Source organism: Oncorhynchus masou, chromosome 10 (genome assembly GCF_036934945.1).
Source record: "Oncorhynchus masou masou isolate Uvic2021 chromosome 10, UVic_Omas_1.1, whole genome shotgun sequence".
Classification (NCBI taxonomy): Eukaryota; Metazoa; Chordata; class Actinopteri; order Salmoniformes; family Salmonidae; genus Oncorhynchus; species Oncorhynchus masou.
The window spans coordinates 14,343,826-14,366,408 of record NC_088221.1 but is presented as its reverse complement, the minus strand read 5'-3'; the positions used below and the strand labels follow the sequence as shown (position 1 = coordinate 14,366,408).

General features: G+C 41.6%; 2 protein-coding genes across 5 annotated transcripts in view; both read left to right on the top strand.

The window, feature by feature from the left end:
• cobll1b (cordon-bleu WH2 repeat protein-like 1b) overlaps nucleotides 1–11,372 on the top strand; it is a 37,525-nt gene extending 26,153 nt beyond the window's left edge. For all 4 annotated transcript variants that reach the window (XM_064975947.1, XM_064975950.1, XM_064975949.1 and 1 more), the window contains 8 exons: nucleotides 71–130; nucleotides 323–417; nucleotides 595–837; nucleotides 1,020–1,137; nucleotides 7,485–7,746; nucleotides 7,844–7,929; nucleotides 8,070–9,433; nucleotides 10,837–11,372. In XM_064975947.1, the coding sequence (XP_064832019.1) occupies nucleotides 71–130; nucleotides 323–417; nucleotides 595–837; nucleotides 1,020–1,137; nucleotides 7,485–7,746; nucleotides 7,844–7,929; nucleotides 8,070–9,433; nucleotides 10,837–10,893 (2,285 nt within the window). In that variant the 3' untranslated portion in view covers nucleotides 10,894–11,372. The remainder of the gene's footprint in view (nucleotides 1–70; nucleotides 131–322; nucleotides 418–594; nucleotides 838–1,019; nucleotides 1,138–7,484; nucleotides 7,747–7,843; nucleotides 7,930–8,069; nucleotides 9,434–10,836) is intronic.
• Nucleotides 11,373–11,690: 318 nt separating this feature from the next.
• Nucleotides 11,691–22,583, top strand: part of LOC135547185 (growth factor receptor-bound protein 14-like) — a 63,192-nt gene continuing 52,299 nt past the window's right edge. Inside the window, exon 1 of the mRNA XM_064975942.1 lies at nucleotides 11,691–11,762. The gene's annotated coding sequence lies outside the window, so the exon portion shown is untranslated. The remainder of the gene's footprint in view (nucleotides 11,763–22,583) is intronic.

The following is a 22,583-nucleotide window of genomic DNA, read 5'->3' as shown; positions in this document are numbered from 1 at the left end:
CCATTCATTCATTTTACAATTACACAGGTGCATTTACTACCGCATATCATTCCCACATTCTCTTCCATAGCTATGTACTCAGCAGATGTACCTGCCTCACCTACTACACCAACTCACCAAGGTCATCTAGGTAATGTAACATGATTTTACATGGGTTTTAGTTTTGCGATTTCTATTTACCAGTGACATTATGCATTTTGAAGTTCATCAATACTTTTGACAGAGATTTAAGAAACGTTGTTAGTAAGATCAAATCAAAGTGTATTTGTCACGTGCGCCGACTACAACAGTGAAATGGCCGGGATCTGTATATTCCTAACAGATACCATTCCACCCAGCAAAGATAAAATCCAGAAGGAGAAAGAAAATAAGGGATTGTTCAGTCTATTCAGGAGAAGTAAGAAGAAACCTGAGCAGGTGTGTACTATGTTAATTTACAGGTCAGTGTTGGCTGATTTATGAGTTAAATGCGTGTGTGTGGGTGGGGCATGGGGATATTGTCATAGCCATGTGATTGGATAGTTTTCTCTTTGCTTACTGCAGAAAACAGGCCTTTGATCAGGATCTGATTGGATGTTTGTTTGCTCTTTGAAGGGAATGACTGCCAGTGCCCCGGCATCCCCAGTCTTCCCTAGCAGGCCTCGACCTCTCAGCACGAGCTCACTCAGTGCCCACTCCTCCACATTCAACTGCAGCACTATGCCTTCTGACATGTCAAAGAAGAGACGGGCCCCTCTGCCACCAATGCTGGTGTCCCAGAGCCCCCCCTCTAACCTCAGCCATCGCCAGAGGTCCATCTCCGCCTCGGAGCCCGAAACCCAAACGGATGGTGACCAGGTGAGTGGGACCTGTGTTCTGGCTTTACCAGGTCTATTTGTAAAGGTAGTTATTAGTATGTCCAGAGAAATGGCTCATGATGCATTTTTAAAATTGAAATCCTAGACAAGTAAATCAATCATTTCAGGTAGGTTACTTCTTTGCATACTTCAACTAACTCGTTTCCCTCTTCTGTTGTGGAGATGACGACTGGTCTGAGTCGCAGAACAGAGTCTTCACTGAAGAGGACAAAGCGCAAGGCTCCTCCACCCCCCGCATCTCCTGGAGTGGTTGTCCAAGATGAAACTTTGCTAGATAGAGGTAAGAGAGGTTTCACTGAATTCATATGTACTGTATTGAATCGGCTTGTGCTCAAGCCACTGTCTAGATACTGTATTTCAGGTGTAGTTTCTTACATTGGGGAGTTACCTGAAAAGTTTTTGGGGATGTTGGTGATTTAGTTGCTCTTTCTTCTGGTTTGAGACCTTGAGTACGTATATTGTACTTTGGTCTCTAAAGTCAACAACTGAGAATAGTAAATAAGACCAATGATTGATCAGTGGGAGTTGCAGTCATTGTATTTGACTCCGATGCCTCCTAGTGGTCAATATGAAACAGTTACAGAATGAAATAGCTACACTTGTGGAGCCTTCAGTACTCGAGAGTTTGAATACAATTCAGAAAAGCCAAAAATGCTGTGATCTCATGGCAGATATATATATATATATATATACTGTGGTCCTGTGTGGCTCAGTCGGTAGAGCATGGCGCTTGCAACGCCAAGCGTCGTGGGTTCGATTCCCGGTAGGGCCACCCATATGTAAAAGTAGTGGCCCCAGCCGACTTGTAAGTCGCTTTGGACAAAAGCGTCTGCTAAATGGGATATATTATACAGTGCCTTGTGAAAGTATTCGGCCCCCTTGAACTTTGCGACCTTTTGCCACATTTCAGGCTTCAAACATAAAGATATAAAACTGTATTTTTTTGTGAAGAATCAACCACAAGTGGGACACAATCATGAAGTGGAACGACATTTATTGGATATTTCAAAAAAATTTAATGAATCAAAAACTGAAAAATTGGGCGTGCAAAATTATTCAGCCCCCTTAAGTTAATACTTTGTAGCGCCACCTTTTGCTGCGATTCCAGCTGTAAGTCGCTTGGGGTATGTCTCTATCAGTTTTGCACATCGAGAGACTGAATTTTTTTCCCATTCCTCCTTGCAAAACAGCTCGAGCTCAGTGAGGTTGGATGGAGAGCATTTGTGAACAGCAGTTTTCAGTTCTTTCCACAGATTCTCGATTGGATTCAGGTCTGGACTTTGACTTGGCCATTCTAACACCTGGATATGTTTATTTTTGAACCATTCCATTGTAGATTTTGCTTTATGTTTTGGATCATTGTCTTGTTGGAAGACAAATCTCCGTCCCAGTCTCAGGTCTTTTGCAGACTCCATCAGGTTTTCTTCCAGAATGGTCCTGTATTTGGCTCCATCCATCTTCCCAACAATTTTAACCATCTTTCCTGTCCCTGCTGAAGAAAAGCAGGCCCAAACCATGATGCTGCCACCACCATGTTTGACAGTGGGGATGGTGTGTTCAAGGTGATGAGCTGTGTTGCTTTTACGCCAAACATAACGTTTTGCATTGTTGCCAATAAGTTCAATTTTGGTTTCATCTGACCAGAGCACTTTCTTACACATGTTTGGTGTGTCTCCCAGGTGGCTTGTGGCAAACTTTAAACGACACTTTTTATGGATATCTTTAAGAAATGGCTTTCTTCTTGCCACTCTTCCATAAAGGCCAGATTTGTGCAATATACGACTGATTGTTGTCCTATGGACAGAGTCTCCCACCTCAGCTGTAGATCTCTGCAGTTCATCCAGAGTGATCATGGGCCTCTTGGCTGCATCTCTGATCAGTCTTCTCCTTGTATGAGCTGAAAGTTTAGAGGGACGGCCAGGTCTTGGTAGATTTGCAGTGGTCTGATACTCCTTCCATTTCAATATTATCGCTTGCACAGTGCTCCTTGGGATGTTTAAAGCTTGGGAAATCTTTTTGTATCCAAATACTTCTTCACAACAGTATCTCCGACCTGCCTGGTGTGTTCCTTGTTCTTCATGATGCTCTCTGCGCTTTTAACGGACCTCTGAGACTATCATAGTGCAGGTGCACGGAGACTTGATTACACACAGGTGGATTGTATTTATCATCATTAGTCATTTAGGTCAACATTGGATCATTCAGAGATCCTCACTGAACTTCTGGTGAGAGTTTGCTGCACTGAAAGTAAAGGGGCTGAATAATTTTGCATGCCCAATTTTTCAGTTTTTGATTTGTTAAAAAAGTTTGAAATATCCAATAAATGTCGTTCCACTTCATGATTGTGTCCCACTTGTTGTTGATTCTTCACAAAAAAAATACAGTTTTATATCTTTATGTTTGAAGCCTGAAATGTGGCAAAAGGTTGCAAAGTTCAAGGGGGCCGAATACTTTCACAAGGCACTGTGTGTGTGTGTGTGTGTATATATAATGTTCCTCCATAAGGGTAAACACCACGTTCTATCAGTACTTCCTCCCTCCTAAACTTGCAGCCTGCGCATCACCAGATTTTAGTGCCCGAGGGAGATTCTGCGCCGGCGCAAGCTTCCTGTTGTCTCTCCTACCCATTCTGCTCTGCTGCCTCTTTCACCTCTTCCTCAAGCATCTCCTCTTCTTGCTTTTTTCTTGCTGCGTGTTTACACCTCAATATGATCAGATAGGTCAAACAAAATACACCCTTGAACACAACAATACAGACGGAAATACATGCATTACTTAGTTGCGATACATTGAACGACCGTTTCCATTCTTTTGATCCAATGCATGGATTTCTATGGGTTTATGATTATAAAGTGATGGAAATCAGACACACTGTTATTCAAGAGAAACAGGTCGGAAAGAACTGTCCGGAAATCCACTACCTGCTATTGATTGAATACCGGCTTTTGGTTATACCTGTTACTGACTTGCATGCTTTCTGTGAGAGAGGAATGATCTTTAGTGATCTTAAAGTTGAAATCTACATGAAGTACGTTCTAATCACTCCCAGTCGTTCAGCAATACAGACAGCCCCGGGAGACTTTGTGTTGGATCTAGCCATCATCCTCTTGTTTATTCTGAATTGTGTTTTTGCATTTTCAAATGGCTCTTTTGATACTTGTTTCCGCTCTGTTCCAGTCTTTCGTAACATGTTTAAAGTCTCCAGTTTTCCACACGTCAACTCCTTGTGTTGTCAGACCTGCGTGTATTTCATAGAAACGTAATTTGTACGTTCAGTATTTGAATACTACACTAGCCAATTATCCCAGGTCGTATGAATAAAAGATGTGACTGCTCTCTGCTTGTATTGCTACATCTTCCATCTGCCCTCCCTCCCCCGCTGGCTTCACATAATCGACTTTGCAGAGAAAGATCAAGCCCAGATTCTGGATGTCTCTCCCTGACGTCCCACGGCTGTTCGTTTCAGTTCGACATCAGACTGCACAGTGAGGAGTCTCAGCTTTTGTATAACCAGCCTGCTGAATATTCCTTCTGCTCTCTATTTCCCTGTGATGGCCTTGAAGTGCTGAGGGAAGAACTAGAGGGGAATATGAGATGCTAGATGTCTTCATTAAGCCCAATTCACTTGTCTGAAGTATCCCGAACACAATAATATTATGTTCGCTGTTGTGTGATTGTGAAAGTGACACTAGTAATTAGTGACATTTTTAGTAATTAGTGACATTTTTGGCCAATACCAATATTTTCCTTGCCAAAAAAAACAGATTTAACCAATGTTTAACATTTTAGCGGCCTTTTATGCATTCTAGTACATTTTAAATAGTCTACACACACACATGGACGCAGCGGTCCAAGGCACTACATCTCAGTGCACGAGGCGTCACTACAGTCCCTGGTTCGAATCCAGACTATCACATCCAGCTGTGTTTGGGAGTCCCATAGGGCGGTGCACAATTGGCCCAGCGTCGTCCGGGTTTGACCGGGGTAGGCCTTCATTGTAATTAAGATTTTGTTCTTAACTGACTTGCCTAGTTAAATAAAGGTTACACACACCACACTGTCCAAAAAGTAATTTCGGGGGGAATTTACTTATGTCCCCATTACCAGTAAAACATAATCAAAATCTATTTCTTTCACTTACTTGCTGTGCTGTTTCATTGTTTATTTGTTCAATCGTTTCATTCTCAACCAGGATTTCATCAAACATGCCAAGCAGTGAAGTTTCAGCTCTGTCTGTCCGCAGCCTCTCTTCCTCTGTGCGCACTGTCACTGTGCCCATTTCCATCTTCTCCAGCTGTTTATGTAACATTTCACATAAACCCTGTTTCTTGTCTGCATCGAAGTAGCGGTCTTGGTACATAGCACCGAGCATGGTGGTGACACATTAAAGAGAGAATGCCACTGAATTGTTCACAGCCTGTGTCGGCAGTTTAGTCGAGCAGGCGTTTCAATGCCATGACAGAGGGTATCACGTCTGCTGCAAGCGCAGTTGATGAGGGTCTTTCTCAAATCAGTTGTTCGAATGGAGCACACTGGTGTGTTCATGTTTCAAACATGTCCTCAAATGCTATTGAAATGTCAGCAGAGGTATGACAACCAGCACATTCATGAGCATGCAATACGACCTTCCTCAGTACGAAATCCTCAACGACCCACTGTGTTGTCAGACTCAGCATGCTCATGGGGCTGATATTGCTGGTCCAAATGTCAGTCGTGAAGCTAATAGCAGTGACGCCACTACTGTGTAACTCTGGTAGGGAAACATCTGAAAAATAGCGCACTTTATTGTGTGTACCGGTGCTCGACTCGTCGGCGAAAGCCAACATCACCCACGACACGACAGTTGATTGTCAAGTGCAATGAATTTCATTATCTTGACGTCTTTCAAATGACTGCTCGACTTGTTGACTGCTCGATCCACACAGCAGACATTGTGGGCTCGGTTAGGAATGCTGTGTTGTGCTAAATTTGACATGGCGTCATTACGTCATGCGCATACCTAATATAGCGTAGGTACGTCAGCTTTGACATCGGTTTTGCACATCTGCGTTAAACTAGACATCGGGCCGATGTCTATATTTGCCTGACATGAGACACATCTCGTCCAAAAAGTTGACTCAAGTTTGTTAAAAATCACCTGGAGGCACCTGGATGATCATCAAGACTCTTGGAAGAATGTTCTATGGACAGATGAGTCAAAAGTTAAACTTTTTGAAAGACATGGGTCCCATTTATGCCTGGTGAAAACCAAACACTGCATTCTACAGTAAGAACCTCATACCAACGGTCAAGCTTGGTAGTGGTAGTGTGATGGTTTGGTGATGCATTGCTGTCTCAGGACCTGGACGACTTGCCTTAATAGAAGGAACCATGCATTCTGATCTGTATCAGAGAATTCTACAGGAGAATGTCAGGCCATCCGTCTGTGAGCTGAAGCTGAAACGCAGCTGGGTCATGCAGCAAGACAATGATCCAAAACACAGAAGTCTACATGAAAATGGCTAAAAAACAAAAATAGTTTTGGAATGGCCTACTTAAAGTCCAACCCTAATCCCAATTGAGATGTTGTGGCAGGACTTGAAACGAGCAGCTCGTGCTTGAAAACCCACAAATGTTGCCGAGTTAAAGCAGTTCTGCATGGAAGAGTAGGCCGAAATTCTTCCACAGCGACATGAGACTGATCAACAACTACAGGAAGCGTTTGGTTGGAGTCATTGCAGCTAAAGGTGGCACAACCTGTTATTGAGTGGAAGGGGTAATTACTTTTTCAGACGGGGGCTTTGGGTGTTGCATAACTTTGTTTATGAAATAATAAACAAAATTAGTATGTAATGTAATTGTAGAGTTATTTGTTCACTCAGGTTCCCTTTGTCTAATATGATATATTTTGGTGAAGATCTGATAACATTCAATAAACATTTGCAAAGGTAGAGCATTTTAAATGGGGCAAATACTTTTTCACAGTACTGTAAGTATTCACACACCTGAGTCAATACTTTATAGAAGCACCTTTGGCAGCAATTACAGCTCTGAGTCTTTCTGGGTAAGTCTCTAAGAGCTTTCCACACCTGGATTGTGCAACATTTGCAACATTTGCCCATTTATTATTTTCAAAATTCTCTGTCAAATTGGTTGTTGATAATTTCGAGGCAACAATTTTCAGGTCTTGCCACAGAATATTAAGTAGATTTAAGTCAAAACTGTGTCTCAGCCACTCAGGAACATTCACTGTCTTCTTGGTAAGCACCTCCAGTGTAGATTTGGCCTTGATTTTCATTATTGTCCTGTTGAAAGGGAAATTCATCTCCCAGTGTCTGGTGGAAAGCAGAAAAACAGGTTTTTTGTCTAAAATTTTGCCTGTGCTTAGCTCCATTCTGTTTCTTTTTAATCCTGAAACTCCCCAGTCCTTAACGATTACAAGCATACCCATAACCACTATGCTTGAAAATATGGAGAGTAGTAATGTGTTGTATTGGATTTGCCCCAAACATAACTTTGCGTTCAGGACAAAGTTAATTGCTTTGTCATATTTTTTTCCAGTTTTTTCATGTTTTGGTATATTTTTTTATTCTGTACAGGCTTCCTTTTCACTCTGTCCTTTGTCATCTCCATCCTGTTGTGCTGCAGGTGGCCAACCTACTACACTGGAAGAGATCGTGGAGCAGGAGGAGACCACTGCCTCTGTGATCCTAGACTCTATGAGTGATGTCCAGGAGGACGACAGCAGCCTTAACCTGTCAACAGCAGACATCTCCGTGGACTCTGAGAGAACCGAGGGTCTCTCTCCATCCCCGGACGCCCCACATGCTGAGATGGAGACCTCACCACTGTCTGAGAGGGAGTGCCCAGCGGGGGAAGATCAGTCTTGTGATCTGTCCTCAGATGGCAAGTACGAACTCTAGCAGTTAGTCCTACATTAAGAATGAAGTAGTGCATCTTTGACTTCGGGATTTTGCATTGCTTTTCTTAACTCCTGTTTTTGACAGACTAGTCCACAGCATGGTGAACAACGCTGAGTGCACGGTTCCCATGCTGAGTGTGGGGATGGACACATCTGAAACAGAAGGTGCTGGTAGGTTTACAAGTAGTGATGAATTCAAATACATCAAGTTCCTAATGCGTTAACTATGGATGTAATGCTATAGCTTTAGAAGCAATGTGGCAAAATCCATGTCTACTTTGTACTAAATCATGTTTTTCTATGTTCTCCAGAAAGCCCTCCATGCCAAGCAGAGGAAATAAGTGACCAGACAGGTTTGCCATGTCAAGATTCCACAACACAAGATGGGGCCAAAGGTGAATGTAGTACTGAGAGCTCTCCTCCTATCAGCCCACCAGCAGCCCAGCCAGTGACACAGAGCACAGGAACACAAGCCTCCGATCAACTGGACACTGACCCATCCTGTGACGAACCACCAGTGGCCACCAGCACCCCCTGTCTCCCTGCCAAAGCCTCTACCTCTGGAGCGGTGGGCCAGAAGAGGGACATGTCCACATCCACAGAGAAGCTGCTGACCACTGCTGAACCCATAACACCTGCCTTATCTCCTTCCTCAGCAGCCCGTCGGGACCAAACATCCACTCAAAGTGCCCCGGCCCCACCGAAGCCATCCAATGAGCTGACCAGGGACTACATCCCCAAGGTGGGGATGACTACATACACTATCGTGCCTCAGAAGACTCTGGAGAAACTGAGATACTTTGAGGTGGAGCTAACGTTGGAGTCCCCTTATGTGGCTCTAGAGAAGGAAGTAGATATTGGTTCACTTGAACTCAAAGAGGCTGAGCAGCTACAGCTCAGAACACAACAGACAGAGCTGCCGTCTACTGTACCTCGGGAAGACTATCAGTCTCAGCAAGTCCACAGCACTACTACTAGTGAGAGCACTGTAAATGGCAACCTGATCGAGTCTATTCACTCCCCCTCAACACCGACGACAATAATTCTTGCAAGAGATGACAAGATTCCATCCCCTGCTAGTGGTGGAGACCAAGCAGGCTCCATAGCAGAGGTCAAGGAGATGAGAATTCCACCCGCAACTAAACCCAAGCCTGGCTCTTTCCGCTTGCCACAGCACAAAAGAACACCTGGGTTTTACGTTACCTCGGCTGCGGTGAAATGTTTGAGTGCCAGTCCTGCCGCTGGCCAGAGGGAGGCTCCAGGCAGTCTAGTGGCAGCAGCAGCAGGGCAGGCCCTTCAGCCAGTAGGGGGCAGCTTCCCCCCTCCTCCTCCTCCGGTGCAGTGGGACGAGGAGACATCAGAGGGTGCTGAGATAGTTGAGGTGGAGCTGAGGCCAAAGGAGGAAGAGAGCAGAAGTGTGCCCCCTCCACGGCCCAGTCCCGTCAGGGCGCCCCCATCCCCAGGACTGAGCCTGGAGAAATTGAGGAGTTTCACTGCTCCCAAACCCTACTCTCCTACTACCCCATCCCGCTTTGCCCAAGCTGTATCTTCGGCAGTCAAAAGGTCCCAGTCCTTATCCACTGGGTCCACCTCACCATCTCCTTGCTCGCCACCATTCTACCCAATCACAAGCAGCTTTTTTGTTAAAGATCCTAAAGGAACAGATGGGGATAAGGTGAGTAGTTGCAGATGTTTTGTGTCATGTTCTTTCTATTAGAAGCCATCCAATGAGCTGACCAGGGACTATCATCTTCTCTATATTAGAACATACAGTGGGAATCTGGATATTTATCTAATTCAATGAATTTCTAAACGAGAATAGTGTATCTTCGCAGCTCAATGACAGTTGCTTTTCCCTTAAAATTTAGAGGCTCAAATGTTGATTGCTTTGATACTTGTATTGAAGTTCAAAGCATAGGACTACCTTTAAAAATACTTTGCAGTAGAATTTAATCTCTCTTTACAAGATGATTTAAAAGTGATCCATGTTTCACTGTCTGTGCTATCTTTAAACATTTGACTACCCTCAGATGAACTCTTCAGTTTGCTGTTTTCCCATGTCCTCTAGGGTCAGCTTTGAGACTTTTGAATAACACAGGAAAGGGGAGGTGTACTCCTCTGAGAATGTATATACAATTTTCTCTCAATGGAATTAGCACACTACAATGAGCTTTTGTTTCTAGGTTGGGTGTGTGTTTTTTTTCCCCTCCAGTGTGGCCTGGTAAACAGTCCTAGCTGCTTATCCCACCTCTTAGACACCTTGACCTATGACACGTCCCCTCCATCAGAGACTGGGCCGGTGTGCCTGCGTGTCAATGATGTGCCTGTCCTTGGGGAGCCACACTTTGTATCTCCTTGTGAATAGCCTGAGCGCACATCTTTTACCATAGTTATTCCTGAAGGACTCTCTGTACCAGGCCTATACCGTGGTGTACTGGTGGTTGATGTATCTAAAGCAAGTACAGCAGTGTCTTTTGAGTTTCTCTGTATTGACTGGCACACTCAGTTCTGAGTCATGATTGATTGTGTACATTGTGTCTTCTCCGCTGAGCACAAGGCAGTGACAATAGCGATTGGGTGAAGGACAAAGGCTTGGAACTCCAGGGAGTGGGGGACCCGTGCAGTGTCCCAGCCAATGACATAACTGTTCAGATGGCAGGCCGGAGTGACCCTGGGCGGTGCCTCAGTACGTGTGGAGAGGAGCTGAGAAGCAAAGGGTCAACAGAGGCATCTACAGTAAGGACTAGACTGTCACATAACATGGTGTTAAGTGGGGAGGGACTGCGACAGTGTCATAGACTGCCTACTGTAATATGACACTCCCTCACCACTTAACACCGTGTTATGTGACAGTCTAGTGCCTACTGTAGATGTCTCTAATGATCCTTTGCTTCTCAGCTCCTTTCCACACGTACTGAGGCGTTGCTCAGCGTCACTCTGGCCTGCCATCTGAACAGACATGTCACTGGCTGTCCCCTTCCCTGAAGCTCCAAGCCTTTGTCCTTCTCAGACGACATGAATGTATGTATAATTGCGTTAAGTTTCAAGTTCCCTCTTTTTTTTTTTTTGTATTTTCAGGAGCCTGATATCCTGCCCTCGAGTCTGTCAGTGCCTGAGCCCAGGAAAGAGGAATAAAACTTTGTTTGATAGTTTTAAGACCTTGGTTGCTAGTCTTAACAACAACCTACACACTGTAGAAGACTACTTTTTCTGTTTTGTTATGAGATACAGTAATTTATGTCCTCCACATATAATTTTGATGTTATGAAATAATTGTATGTATTATTCCCAATTGTGTTTGAAATTTGATTCATATTGGACTTTTCAGCTGTCTTATTTTGCCAACAAATATGTATATTATTAGTTTTAATATTGAGTTGTAATTTTCATTGAGAAAATACAGTAGCCTATTTACTACTGTCTACCATTTTGAAGAGGTCAATAATTGGACTGACCTGAAAGTGGTACTTAAATTCCTCAGTCCATTTTTTTTAATTTTATGTTACTCATTTGGTTTTGATAAAGCTGTGCCCGGACATACACTGGTATGTAAAGTATTTCTCTGTTATGAATTAAAGTTACATTCACAGCATATTAAACTATTGACAATCAAAGAGTGTATCTCACTGACTATTTTCTGAATGACTTAAACACTAATTGCAACCAAATCATATACACTAGACAATTCATGTTATTAAAAGTACAAAGGGTCCCGTATCTGAAACGAAGCATGCTTCAACTACAATTTAACGGTACAAAACAACATCCCATAAAAAGTAAGCTGATTCTTCTCTCTACAAGATTGAACCATTTTTCAGGCCGGATCTCAGCGTCAGACCCCTCTCAGGTAAAACGTGAGGGCTATGCATGACGTAACGCATACGTAAATATAAACACCTGTCTAGGGAGAACGCGTGGACGAGATGAACAAGCACCTCAAAGACAGGGATGAAGACGAGAGAGGAAGCGATATGCAGTAACAGTGCCATTTCAGCGAGCGGCAGGTATTATGTTACAATAAACCATGTTCTAGGGAGCGCTGGCATAGGCTAATTGTTTGAGTTATACCGATAAAGAGTATAGCTAGCCTACTGTGTAATTATGTTAATGTCGATGGTGTCCTCGACCTATCCATTGTGTTTTTAGATGTCCTTCGAATACGTTGACTCGTAATCTTATTTTCTGACTGACTATGTGTGTGATGCATGTTAATGTGACCGTAAAAGTAAAACACGTGCAGCCTACCTGTCTTGTGTATGTCATAAGAGGCTGAGGTGAAATAATGTAGCCTTTTAAAAGCTACAATGTCACTTTTTTGGCAACCGGACCAAATTAACATAGAACTTGAGTTATAGATCCATCATTCTAATTGATAACAAGTCTAAGAATCTACAGTGTGCAACTGCAGCCCACAATTCCGGCATTCCTGCAGCCCTTGGACCGCCCAGTATACTATTGTTTCCTTCATGACCACTCCCCCCCCCTTAAAGTTTTTAGTTTTTACGTCATTTTACTTTTGGTTTTGTAAACCAGCATCAACCAGCTGAAAATACATTTGACATAATCCAACATATTGTATATCGCAGCGGTTTAGACGGTACAAGGATTCTCTACACAATGACTGCTTGTTTTGGCACATAAACTGAATTTAGGCGGACAAATCGAATTTTAGCAACCAGTAAATGGCGGAGCGATTTCTGCATATTGCATCTTAAATGGCAATTGAAAGGTTATGGGAAAATACAACTAAAGGCTGTAACCCTTCATTATACATTCACAATTCAAAACGTAATTTCAACAATTTTCAGCAAAAACAAACCGATAAACTACAACTTTGTCATGATGAATATTACAAATAGACTATTCTAGCGCTTTATTTCACACAGACTACCGTAATATATCACTTCAATACCATACTACTGCCACCTGGCTGTTGTTTGTATGAACCTACCGAGTCATGGCTCGACATTGAAATCCATATGGCCTAGCCTACTTGTCATTATTAGAGCACAAGGCCATATAGGGTGCAGTCACCTAACCGTCACTAAAGTAATAACAATAGTATCCTATTATAGCACTTAACTGACCATGACTAAATGTGTAAAACATTTATGTACAAATGTTAAATGATTTATAATGTATGACTTAAATGTCAAGCTGTTATTGGTCAAATATAATAATTATTAAATTGTAGCATCATGTCTTTGCTTTTGGTCTTGAAAATAGTAAGTTTGAAAGAGGCATGATCAAGTTGGTGCATAGCCGTTAGGAATTAAATAATGAAATATATATTTTAAACCATTTTGCTTCCAAACCCTGAATAGGTTTGAAATTCATTGCAGGTTATTGCCTCATAAAATTCTTCAAGAATGGGTGTGTATTTTTAGTAGTTTGATAAGGAGACCTCTAAAATATCCACTTAGGGCCTATCTCCTGCAAAACACTCAGAGGCTAAAAGCTCTTCAGCCTAGAGCTTTTGTACACTCAGGGAACAGGCTATGCTGTACAGATTTAGCAAATGTTATCTACACGTTTTCAAGTATTTTCTCCTAGAGTTGCAAAGAGTGTGTGCTCGACAGATGCATGTTAATCTTTCATTATAATGAGCAGCGATATCTCTGAATATACAGTATTGAGAGTGGTTGAGGACACCAGGCAGTCTGAGTGTTTACAAGTGTACTATTGTAGGCTGTAAATTACAGCCTATAATTTATTATGCTCTTGGGTATTTTGCCTGTCTTTTTGTATGCCTGAGTTCATGCAGTGGAATAAGAGGGAATGATGTGATAGTCCCCTGAAGTAGATCCAGCTGAAAGTTTTTATTTACTGAGAAGAGTTTTTATTATTAGTAGTATATATATTTTTTTTTACAGATGCCAGTTTGCTCAACTGATGGATTTAGCTAATTAAAATAATAATTTAACAGACTGTATCGCTAAATATTTGGCTTGGACCGGATACCGGGGTATTTTGAAATACTGTAGTTTACAAAAAAATAAATATATTCACAATAATTAAATTGAGCCAGTCACATGGTATGCTTGTTTACAAAGAGCGCATGGAGCAAATGTATGTTTCGTGTTGAGCAGCACAAGAGAGGTGATGAAGTTACACTTGAAATTCACTACTAATGTTTGCCAGCTAAATATCTTAGTCTTACAAGTTGACTATCTAAGTGCCAAATAGATTTTCTCCAGCTCAGGGCTCCAGTTATGCATTTGTTTTGCCAACTTGCTAGCAATCGGTGGCTAGCTTTCAAGAGCAAGTTTCTTGGTTACAGCAGAGACCATCAATCCCACTCCAGGATTAAGTGTGGGTAGCCTTTTGAGATAGTTGTATAACTTTATGTGCTGGGTTATCTGTCCTTGCATTTAGTTTATGTTTGCTTGCGTTTGTTAGCATTTACCTAGCGTCTGCTATGGGAAATAGCAAGTACTTGATAGCATAAAAAAAGAAGAAATGAACTCCTCTTGTGTGCGCTCCTCTTGTGTGCGCTGGTAATACCATATACCCTGGTATGGTACAGGAACAGTATGAAGGCATGTAAATATGGATACCGCCCAACCCTACTAAATATGCGGTTCTGTTTACATTGATGTGCATACCAGTCAAGCTTGTATTGTATAGTTACAGTATCACACCTGTAACAGACAGAATGTGTACTTTTTGAAAACACCATTGAAATACTATTCTAGTCTATTCCACATGGATTATCCTTTTAAGAGTAGGATTACAGTTTTCAAGAAGAACTGTCTACATTGGTAAAAAAAATTATGTTTTGCCTCTTTTGGCAAATCTGTTATCCATGCATGCCAGTAAATCTGGGATCAGTGAATTTAGCTGTCTTTTCCCTGTTTTCAGAAGGGATTTGTAAAGCAATTTAAGTTGCTTTTACACATTATTAGGTGCTATACTTAAAATGTATCATATCAGTTATTATTGAGTGTTCTTCACTTTTAAGTGTCGGTCAACGTTGGCAAATCACAGGTGTGGAGTGGTCCTGTTATTTAGATTATACCCAAGAAGCATGAATATTGTCATGCTTCTTGGGTATAATCTAAATAACAGCACCACTCCACACCTGTGATTTGCCAATGTTGACCGTTACTATTAAATAACTCGGTATGGTCTTTTTTCCAGATATAGTTTTACACAAAGTCCTGAAAATACTCCCCAATTAGTAGATAAGACTTTGGCCTGAAAGTATTTTCTCAGTAGATTATTACTATTACCAGAAAAGAGTGACACTTAAAAGTGAAGAACACTCAATAACAACTGATATGATACATTTTTTAAGTATAGCACCTAATAATGTGCTGATAAAAAAATATATATAAAAAAACCAGACCTAACAGACACATGCTCAAACTCACACAGATTTAACATAGACTTAAACATCTGCAAATTGTACTGAATGTGTTGTGCCAGATTTCTTAATTTAGTTCTTCATCTGCCACGACTCGGGATAGAATTCACCAGAGATGGACAAAAAGAAGCGGACAATCCCTCAAAAGTCTTGGTGGTATTTCATATGTAAATTGCAGACAGTAATGTGTAAAGAATCTGATTCTCTCTCTGTTTCCTGCTCTCTCTTCCTCTCTCTCTTTGTGCCCCCTCCCAGTAGTTACAGTACTTTACAGTAGTAATTTTAGTGTTGCCTACATACTGTAGACATGACAAATTTGGAAGTCGGTAACATTAGAGTATATCACATCATTTTATATTTCACATTAAATGACTGTAATCTGCCTGTTGGATCGAGAATTGTATTCTTCTGCTTTTAGCTTTGGCACTTCTTGAGTTGGCACAAAACAGCCAAGTTTCCTAAATCTTTTTTTTTTTGTCACAGGGTTTGGTCTATTGCTAGCATCTAGCAGCATGAGGTGTTTTGGCTACTCAGTCATACACATAATGGCTCATACAGCATTTCTCTCTAATCATCAAACCGGGACTCCAAAAAATGATAGATTGGGGGTATTATAGCTTTCCCCTTTTCTGCGTCAACAGAGGATGAAGCATTAGAAAGGTATTTGAATTCTACGAGGTCCTCCGTTAGAGCAGCTGATGTAGTGTAGCCAGCTGGGACTGGGGAGCGGGTGGGGTCAGACTGCTTAGTAAGTTGTGCTGTAAAAGTCAAATGGGGGTGAGAGTCTGTGTTACGTGCTGTTTTTCTAATGCGTAATTATGTTTCTACGTAACAGTCTAAGAATAGCTGTTTCTGTACTTTCCATAAGCACAGTACCACTTGCATGTGCAGCGTATGCTGCTCCAGAGACAACTAATGAATGATGATTATGAGGATAATGTTTGCTTATTTACTTCATATCCTAACGAGAACATAGTCTAGGGGCGAGGTCATATGTTGACGTCAGTCACACTATGAGCCCAGACCCGTTCCTGTTTCTTCAGCTACAACGTAAACCACACCACCTTAATGAAAGACACCCAGGCTTTGTTTGTCTTTGCGAGCTTATATATTCCCTACGAAATCATCTGTGATTTCCAACCTACTGTAGCACGAATTGCAGCTCACCTGCTCTCCCCATGTAACTCATGAATATTAGGTGCGGGGGGTGGGACTAGGATATTCAGTAAGAACAATCGACTAGGAAACGAGCAGCACTACTCGTATAATGACAGTACATAATAGTGTTGATCTAGCAATGCTAAGCTCTATCCTTAGCTCCAAATAGAAACCATTGAGACGTCACTGTTTTTCCTGAGAGGGGATCACTTTGTGGGGCTGCTGAATGTATGAGAATGCAATATGACCTCTGGGAGACAGCACTAATATGGCTTTGTTTCCGTGTATGTACTGTGTGTGCAATGACAACAACAATTTAGATTCTAGGTTAAGGGACAAAACGGGTGCCACTGCTACTCTATGATTGGCCTGTAATCTTTACGTTAATTTACAAGTGCTCAACATCTTACTCAACCATTACTTCTCATACATAATCCACACATGCTAGAATGTACTTGGGATTTCACCAGCTATTGTTGTCCCCCACAATAAAATTGGAGAGGGGACAGTGAATCTGTCTCCATCCGTACGTTTGTTCGTACGTTCGTTAGTCACTCGCGATATCTGACAGCACTGTCCCGATTTTGACAACTTGGGTGAATGATACTCCTTGCCATAGAGATTTGGCTTTTACACAATTACAATGATTGGTCAGATGGTGGCGTTATAAATACAAACTTTGAAATGTCCCGCCCCTCACCTCGTTTGACTTAGTCATGAAATTCTGGACAAGGAACATATTTGCCTCAGGGATTGATGAGGTCTACCATTTAGAATTTTGTGAAAAATACTTAAAATGCTACTCTTCTGGGACCGATCTGCACAAAACTTGACATGTGGCATCTATGGAAAAAAGTCTCTCAATGCAATATTTTCCAGACTAGTACCTAAAACAACATGGCTGCTTTTGACCAATAAACACTTGGGCGTGGTCTGGCACATAAATGCATATAAACCAAGGATCCCGAGTAGCGCAGCAGTCTAAGGCACTGCATCTCAGTGCCAGATCACAGCTGGCTGTGATCGGGAGTCCCATAGGGCGGTGCACAATTGGCCCAACGATGACTGGGTTAGGGGAGGCCGGGGTAGGCCGTCATTGTAAATAAGAATTTGTTCATAACTGACTTGCCTAGTTAAGTAAATGGATATTTGTATTGTAACAGAAATTTGGTACACGTTGCAAGTACTATCAAGACTCGACATATGTAAGAACATTTAATATTGACCACACGGTGGCGCAATAATGGGCACATTTATATCTATTGATCTGTTTGACTCTGAGTGGTGACATTTGGTACACATACTCAGGGATATGAGTCTAGCTAACCCATGCGATATCTTTGAAACCACTGGCCCGATTTTGACCATATTTGGGTGAATGATGCGTCTTGTCATAGAGATCCGTCATTTACAAAATGCCACTATGGGGGACAATTGGAAAGCATTTGCATTGACTGATAGCTGAAGAATATGTTTCAGGCCAGGGTTATTTTTGGACAGCTCATTCTTCTCTGCCTTGTCCTTGTCTCAGACTTTGCTTTTGTAGGACCCCAGTTGGATTGTTTGACTAGTCTGTCTCTTACTGTCTTTTTGTCTTGCTTTTCTGTCTGTCGCGCTCTCTCTGACACACACACACACACACACACACTACCTCGCTAATTCACAATTCTGCCGCTAATGCAATAGACTTGCGTCCTGTCCAGGGGGTATACTTGTACATCAAGCTGCTACACACTACAGAAATGGGAGGCTCCTGCCCTATGAGCCATTCCGGCTCGCACAAGGCTTTTGCAAGGCTACTTACGTACTGCTTATGCATTGGATGAATAAGCATGGGACTGTTAACATTCACCTTTACAGAGACTTCAGCAGTAGCATGTCATTTATTTTGTTTCCTGTTGTTTTCTTTTGTGTGTGTCGTGCTTTGTCAGTGGTGCTCTCCAAAGAGGGGGCCTTTCTTATGATGGTGTGTCTAAAGTGAAAAGGTAACCTAAGCCAGGTGGAGCTGTGTTATTGTGACAGTGCTGTTAGCTCAGGCTCCTTTACACTGGGAGTGCATTACTGGAGGCACACAGCTCCCTTTCATACAGATCTGTCTGATTTTCCATTGAATTGCTAGGGGGCTGCTTAAACAACTGAGGACCCTGAGGGCTGTGGTCAAAAGTAGCGCACTATATAGGGACTAGGTTTCGATTTGGGCAGCACACTGAGACACAGGAGCCTCTTCAGGGTGAGACTGAAGCCATGTTCTGGGAAAAGATGCTCAGTGTCCTTCTCAAGAAAAGCCTTTAGTGCTTGTTTTGTTAACTGTGAAAAGACACAGTGATGGGCCATTTGATGACTCTCGCCTTGACTTTGGAATCCTAGAATCGAGTGATAAGAAAAAGCAGAACATGACTTATATTTAATCAAAACAAGTGATATTCAGGTAGTGTAACCAATTTCCCCCCCCTGCGCAAATTTTATGCCATTTGCAGACTTGGAGAGTTACAGAATACATGAGAAAAAAACTTACTTTATCAGCAAAAATACTGTAATACTTCTAGGATTACTTTTAAATTCATAATGTATGTTTGCAATAATTATTTGACTCCTGTTTTTTCAAATCAGCATTGAAAAAAGGCACATATGTAAGTTTGTTCCGCCTGAGCGAATCTGACCACAAGTCAGAGACCACTGTGATGACACACCGAATGCCTTTTGAAGGATTGCGTGAAAAGAGTAGGCTTTTGTAGGCTACAGTCCAAGCTATTATCTTCCAATGGCCTTGACTGCATCCAATGATTATCCAACTTGAATAAACTCTTGGAGGTAAGGACAACAACAGTGGTGTAGCCTACGTGCGCTACGGATAACACTTATTATTGAAATCTACATACAGTAGCGCAGTGATGTGAATCACAGTGCTGCTCTTTCATTTAGCCATTTGCACCTTAGATTGTGGTTGTTGTGGATGGCTGTTCACAAATGTACACTGAGTGTACAAAACATTAAGAACACTTTAATATTGTGTTGGCTGGATGTCCTTTGGGTGGTGGACCATTCTTCATACACACGGGAAACTGTTGAGCTTGAAAAACCCAGCAGCGTTGCAGTTCTTGACACAAACCGGTGCACCTGGCGCCTACTACCATACCCCATTCAAAGGCACATAAATCTTTTATCTTGCCCATTCATCCTCTGAATGGCACACATATACAATCCATGTCTCAATGCTTAAAAATCCTTATTTTAACTGGTCTCCGCCCCTTCATCTACACTGATTTGAAGTGGATTTAACAGGTTACCTCAATAAGAGATCATAGCTTTCACCTGGTCAATTTGTCATAGGAAGAGCAGGTGTCCTCTATTTTGTACACTTTTTTATGTGTATTTTAACCCAAATGTTTTTCGACCAGTGAGAATTGTGCTCTTGCAACCACCGCATAGTGCGGATAAAAGTTTGAGGGATTTCCTCCCTTCCTCTGGTATTGTGCTCCACATACTGTCAAAAACAAGTTTTAATTTATGAAGACCACAAGTCGGGCTTTTATTGCCAAATCTAGTTTGTGCTGATAAAAAAAATTATATAAAAAAAAAACCAGACCTAACAGACACATGCTCAAACTCACACAGACTTAAACATCTGCAAATTGTTGAAACATCAAGGTGACACCAACAACAAAACGTTAATAGTCCTATAGAAAATGCAGCATACGGCATTCATCTTTCACATGCAAATAGCACTTATCGGAAGTGCTCAAAGCATGCAATTCCATGAGAGCAGCATTTATTTTTCAACACGACGCAATGATACCAATCAGTCCTCTGTGACAACAAAATCATTAACAGAGTAGGCTAATGAGCTTTTAGTTTGAGTTATGCTCAGGTAATTTTGGGCTAAGCTATATTTCAAAATCCTTTTCTTGAAGATCAAGGGGTATTAAATCAACTGGAATGGCTGGAGATTTGACTGACTTTGGTGAAGATAGAGCCTAATTGTGTTAGTATCTGTAGTAGAAAAGAGTAGGATAGAAGAAGCCTACATCACCAACCCACAAAGTAAAATGCAACATCCATTCATGGCCAGCTTTGTAAACTCTAACATTGCTTTATCCTGCAATAGATGTTGTTCAATATACATTTTTGTCTCCTCAAGGGGAATGTAATAAAATAAAAGTAGTCCAATTTACGTTACTGAGCTTGGGTAATCCAAAAGTTATGTTACTGATTACAATTTTGGACATGTAACGGCAAGTAGTCTAGTGGTCAGATCGTTGGGCCAGTAACCGAAAGGTTGCTGGATCGAATCCCCGAGCTGACAAAGTAAAAATCTGTCGTTCTGCCCCAGTGGGTGACACTGTTCCTAGGTCGTCATTGAAAATATTAATTTTTTCTGACTTACGTAGTTAAATAAAACATGAGTTACTGTAACGGATTACATTTAGAAAGTAACCTACCCTAGCCATTAGTAACCCTAACATGTAATCCATAGATTTGTATTTTTTACAAAATATTGAAAAAAATGTTATAAAGAAGAAAAAAAGTGTTATATTCTCGGTCACAATTGTGATGTGCTTATAATACAATGAACATACATTGACCCCAATTCCTCAGCCCCAATATCTATATACCACAGCCCACTTACCCACACACCTAAACCCAATTAGCCACACACCCCATGCCCTGACCCTAACACCCACATGCCAATTCCATAATATTGATACAATCAAGTACGGATACACCCATATCATAGCCCTAAATGCCCTATTTGTTACTCATAGACTCCAGTTCCTTTTCCAATACTCCTCTGTCCACTTTCCTTAGCCCTGTATTCCCCAAGTCACCAACGGTAACATATGCAGCTAATTGCTGCACACCCAAACCCTGCTATTTGCAAACCTTAGTCCTGTGATCTCTGACCTGAATACGCTAATCATTTCATTGATAAACTCATGTTATAACACGTGCCCCATTAAACCATTTTTTTCCTACCACAAACTTGTTGCCAGAGGATTTGAATGTTCGATAGACGTCCGTCCAGACCCAGCCATATGAGCCTTGTGTATTTCCACACTCCATTACTCATAAAGCAGGTAAATCCATGGGCATGCTCATATATAAAACAGGTGTGCCCAAGCCTCAACATTCATACAAACAAGGTCTACAGTTGTACTTTAGCCCCAATATTCTTACAGACCAGGTGTACACCTGCACGTGTAACCCCCATTTTATTTAATGTTTTAACAGGTCTACTGCTACATGTCAGGCCCAATTGTAAAAAAAAAAATAGCCGTACTTCTCCATTTCAGACCCAATATTTATACACACAAGGGTACACCTGTAATTCAGCTCCAATTTACATACCTACAAAGTCTGCACCTGTGCCTGAACCCCAATAGTCAACTAAGTCAGGTCTAAATATGTGCCAAAGCCTGGATACTCATAAACTGTAAACCAGGTCTACCCCTGCACCTCAGCTTCTGTACTCCCGCAAACCAGGTCTACACCTTTGACTGAGTCCCAATATTAATATAAACCAGATCTACACCTTTATCTCTCAGCCCAAATACCCATACAAACCAGGTTGACACCTTTATCTCTCAGCCAAATACCCATACAAACCAGGTTTACACCTGTGACTATGTCCCAATGCTCTGATAGCCAGGTCTTCCCTTGTGCAAGAGATGCCAAACAAACCTTACTGACATTCAATATTACATTATTACACTAATTCAGTTTATGGGTCTATACATGGCCAATTCCCCCCCCCCCTTGAAATGACAAAATATGACTTTACAGTCAATCACTGATTTAAACATACAGCATGTAGAGGCTAATGGATTAATGTCTGTAAAATCATCTTGATGAAGTATATCCACAACCCAGCTCGATTTCAATCTACTGCAAAAAATAAATAAAGACTGCTATGATGAATGAGTTAGAGCCACTGTATTTCCCCGTTGGTCACACCACTAAGATATGTTCATATACCTCCAGCGTCATTGATTCAATGGATTGAAAATGGAAGGCACATGTCTAAACTAGACCCTTTTTAAACATATTTCCAAAGAAAATATTTTTAAATGCCAACAATGTATTTTTCTTTTTTTTTAAAGCTGTTGAATACAGACTTCTGGTGCCAATATGTCTGTAAAAGTACACCTTGGAGATTTATGCTTGTGGTCTTGAGACCATTAGAGAAATCATATTAAACTTCTCTGACTCATACTAGACACCTTTTTACTAATGCATAATATATGACTAATTTGTTGATCTTCTTTAGAGCCTGTAAAGTACAAACATTTCTTTCCACTATTGT